General features: G+C 48.6%; 2 protein-coding genes across 2 annotated transcripts; both read right to left on the reverse strand.

The window, feature by feature from the left end:
* Positions 1–8: 8 nt before the first annotated feature.
* On the reverse strand, positions 9–1966 carry LOC125502819 (homeobox protein prospero-like; the record flags this gene model as incomplete). Its single annotated transcript, XM_048662167.1, has 3 exons — positions 9–14; positions 336–632; positions 776–1966. Coding segments are annotated over 3 exons (1494 nt in total), but the record flags the coding sequence as incomplete, so codon positions are not given.
* Positions 1967–1968: 2 nt separating this feature from the next.
* On the reverse strand, positions 1969–2709 carry LOC125502818 (the record flags this gene model as incomplete). The annotated part of the gene is made up of 1 exon (XM_048662166.1): positions 1969–2709. A coding segment is annotated over exon 1 (609 nt), but the record flags the coding sequence as incomplete, so codon positions are not given.
* Between the last annotated feature and the right edge of the window lie 1110 nt (positions 2710–3819).

Raw genomic sequence — 3819 nt, forward strand, 5'->3', positions numbered from 1 at the left:
ATGTTGAATTAGACCTAAGATATTCAAATTATATTTAATAAACATCGTGCATCAAAATAAACAGATAATTTTGCATTCGAGCTTGTTGTCTTGTAAAAAATGCATTCGTTTATTTTCATATGGGAAGGAAAAAGCCCTCCTCCTTCGGAGTCGGGCGTTTTCGCCACAATATGAAAAGAAACTCATGCAGCTTTTAGACAACAAGCTTTCATGCAAAATTATCGGTAATTTTGAAGCACTTGTGCAATTACCCCCGAAAATTTGGCTTAGATTTAAAATTCTCCCATTAAAGTTAAAATTAAGTTTGGTATGTTTTTCGAATCAAAGTTACTGACCTGCATTGCCATGTGGTGGCCATGGCTTGGTCCATGGAAGAAGGGGCTGTAGGGTGAGAAAACCTGCGATTCGTGCAGGCCTGGATTGGGGATCGCCACCGACGTAGGAAGGGAGACTGGTAACATCGGTGGCGGCTGGTGATATGGGGGAGGCCGTGGAGAGGGGCATGTAGGGGCGCTGCCGCCACTTTGATCCATGGAGGCGGGGGACATCCCCATGCCCCCGTCTTGTCCCAGGATTCGGCTCACGGTGCGTGGCGTGATCCGGGTGTCCGTCACCTTGAAGGGCAGAAAATCCTGAATTATTTATTAAAACTGTTTTCACTGGGGCCCTTTTCAATATGCACGTTCGCTTTAAGGTTGGCGGCAATTCTGTGACGCTGAAGCCTTGAGTACCGCCAACCTCAAAGCGGGTGCTCAGAAGAAGCAAAGACTCTTACCTTATGGCGTTTCTTCTTCGGTGCCACCACCAAGCTAAGCGCCTCGTTCTGTTCGGGAGTATCCTGTTTCTGTACACAAAACGGATGGTTCATGCCATAAAGAGGCGCCTGACTAATGCCGTGGGGCGGCTTTGGGGGCTGAAACATTGGAGGTCGAATATGATGATCTGACGATTTGGGCATCGAACTGTGCATACTATGAACGGGCATTAAATGGGGGCCCGCATTTCCATTTACCATGTGATTTTGGTTGGGGGGCGGCGGCGCTTGCGACCGCTCCGCCACTTTCGTCCGCGGCGATTTCCTGTCCAGCAGCTGGGACGCCATCAGCAGGTCTTTGTTGAGCTGCTCGGCCGCGTTGGCCGCGTCCTGCTGCTTGCACCGTTTCTGGTGCACGAACCTCGAGAGGATCGAGTCGATTAAGTTGGATAGCGAGGCGGAGATTTCCGTTTTGAGCACATCGGCCAGCCCTTCGAGGTCGCTCCCTGTGGGCGTCGTAATGTTTCGCATCAGCTGCAGCCGTTCGGAGACATGCTCCGACTTGGGCGTGCTCTGCTGCATGGGCTGCGGCTGTTGCGCCTGCTGCTGCACCTCGTTGCTCATCGCCGCAGCGGCCGCCTCTTTGGCCATCCGGGCTTCCTGCTCCATCAGCAGCTTGTGGCCCAAGTACATGGCGGCTGCGTTGTTCATGTGATGGGGCGCGTGCAGCAGGCCGTTGTGGAACGGCCCGTGGGGGCCTGGCGGTCCCAGCTTCATCTTGCTTACCTCTTGCACTAGAGAGGGTGTCACTTGAGTGGGGGTTGGAGGGGACGTGGTGGTCACAGGGGAGGCCGCAGGCGATCGCTTGGGGCTGTGCTCACTGTCACTGGGGATCTCCTCGATCTCCTGGCTCTCCTCCGAGCCTTGCTCCACTCTGGTGCACAACTGCATGTACTTCTGCTGCATCTCAGCCAGCTGCTCCTGCATGGTTCTCAGCTGCGACTTGAGCAGGTTTTTCTCCACCCGCTTTTGCTTGATGGGTTCGGTTTCCTCCTCCTCGTCGTCGATATATCGGTCGGCGTTGCTGTCGTGCTGTTGCGGTTGGTAGAGTTTTCGCTTCTTGCAGCCGTTCACCTGCGGGGGGGCCGGACTGGACCTCATGCCCGACACGATGTTCTCCACTCGCGCCTTCTTGGCATCCTCCGGCTTCNGGCCGGCTCCACTTTGGGCGAGGGCAGCGAGTTGGTTTCCATTCCATTAATCGCGTCCTCCATCAGCTCGGCTTGCTGCCGATTGTCCACTCCAGCTTCAGCTAGACACTCCTTCATAGCGACAGCGGCGTCCGCAGCTTCATTCCGCTCGGGACTAACCTTTGGATCGTTGTTGTTGTTGTTAATGATGTGGTCCTGGGCGTTGCGCATGTCGTGCTCAAGGGCGAGCAGCTCGTGCTTGCGCCCCTGCAGGATGTCTCGCAGCATGTGATGCGCGAGAGCCTCCCCCGAAGGAGGACTGCCGTCACACCGAATCACCGAGTCCTCACTTTCGCCTCCGCTCTCCGACTTTTGGCGGGCCAGAAGCTCGTTCAGCATTTTTGCGGGTGCAAACCCCGGTCCGAAGAGACCGAACTGTTGGTGTTGGGTGAAAATGGCGCCGTATAAATTTCCACTGCTACCAAGAAAATTCGGACGCGAACTGAAGTTCGGGATCGAAGAGTACGAGTTACGCGGCTCGCCGGCGTCCACGCGTTGTCTGGTTCTTTTAGTTTTCTTCAAGAGCTTATCTGTGTACAAGCCAAACTCTGTCTCCTCCTCCGATGACATCATAGGTTGGGGCGTTATTGGTCGTCCAGGTGCCCCCTCCAGAAAGCCGAGTCCCCACTTTAAGAATACTTGCCCATGTCAATACCTGAAACGGAACAAAAGCGTCTCGTCACGGCTTCTGGCGAAAGGCGAGAGCTCGTTTTTGCGTTTTTCGATCACCTGCCTTTGCCGTCGACACAACTGTTGATGCTGCTCGAGCGCACACATGCGATGCGGCTCGCGCCAGCCCCACAACGTGTCCAAAGCGTCGGCTAATGATCCACGTTTGGACGCATTTTATGCTGGTAAATACCTTCTAATCCCCTTTACTTTTCCCAAAACTACCACTTCTTAATGCACTCGTCTGCCCTGCACAGGAGACCTGCGGATGCGACAGGACGTCGTATCCGCAAAAACAAAGTTTTCAGACATTAACCAATTTGTAAATTATAAATTAAAATCAAATCCTGGGTTCTTCAGTCATTTATTGTCTATTTATCAATTAATTGGCATGTATTTTTGCCAAGGCCAAAATACATGCCAAGGCGTAAAGTATCAACAACGCTACACATTGAAACTGATGATGGTGGAAAACACCGAAACGTTTTTTTAATTGATAAATAGACAATAAATGACTGAAGAACCCAGGATTTGATTTTAATTTGGAATTGAAACACAGTCAGGAAAGTACGTACAATGGAAAATTTGTAAATTATGACATGCCATCTTCGCTTATTTGCAAAACCGTTCTTTTCTAAGATCTCAATGTGGACTTCACGTTAATAAACATCCACAAGAAATCTTGTAGCTTGTAAATTTCGGGATTTGATATAAAAATTGACTTTTGTTAGATACGACTTGTTGTTTTAGTATTCTCATACTATTAAGGTATACACATACTAAGTAATTTTGCAGTATAGTACTCACAGTTTAGCAAATAACATAAAGTTGAGTTCAATCAATGGTCCACTAAATTTGGTTTCATAAAAAATGACTCGAGCCCCTTTTAAATTGAACTTAAACTGAATAACTTAAATAATCCGCAAGTATTTGGCACACGAAAATAATATTAGATTTTGATAAAATTCGAATTATTTAAAAAACCTTGCGATTTAGACATTATAAATATTATTAAAACAAACACTTATTTTGCTCAGAGAATCCAAAAATGCAATAATATATAGGGTATTTCATTTAGAAAAACACAACTTTGATACTTTATATATATATTTTATTTGTAAATATCTTCTTTTTGACTTTAACTTC

Source organism: Dendroctonus ponderosae, unplaced genomic scaffold, assembly GCF_020466585.1.
Source record: "Dendroctonus ponderosae isolate FM_Combo_2020 unplaced genomic scaffold, Dpon_F_20191213v2 Dpon_F_20191213_10, whole genome shotgun sequence".
NCBI lineage: Eukaryota > Metazoa > Arthropoda > Insecta > Coleoptera > Curculionidae > Dendroctonus > Dendroctonus ponderosae.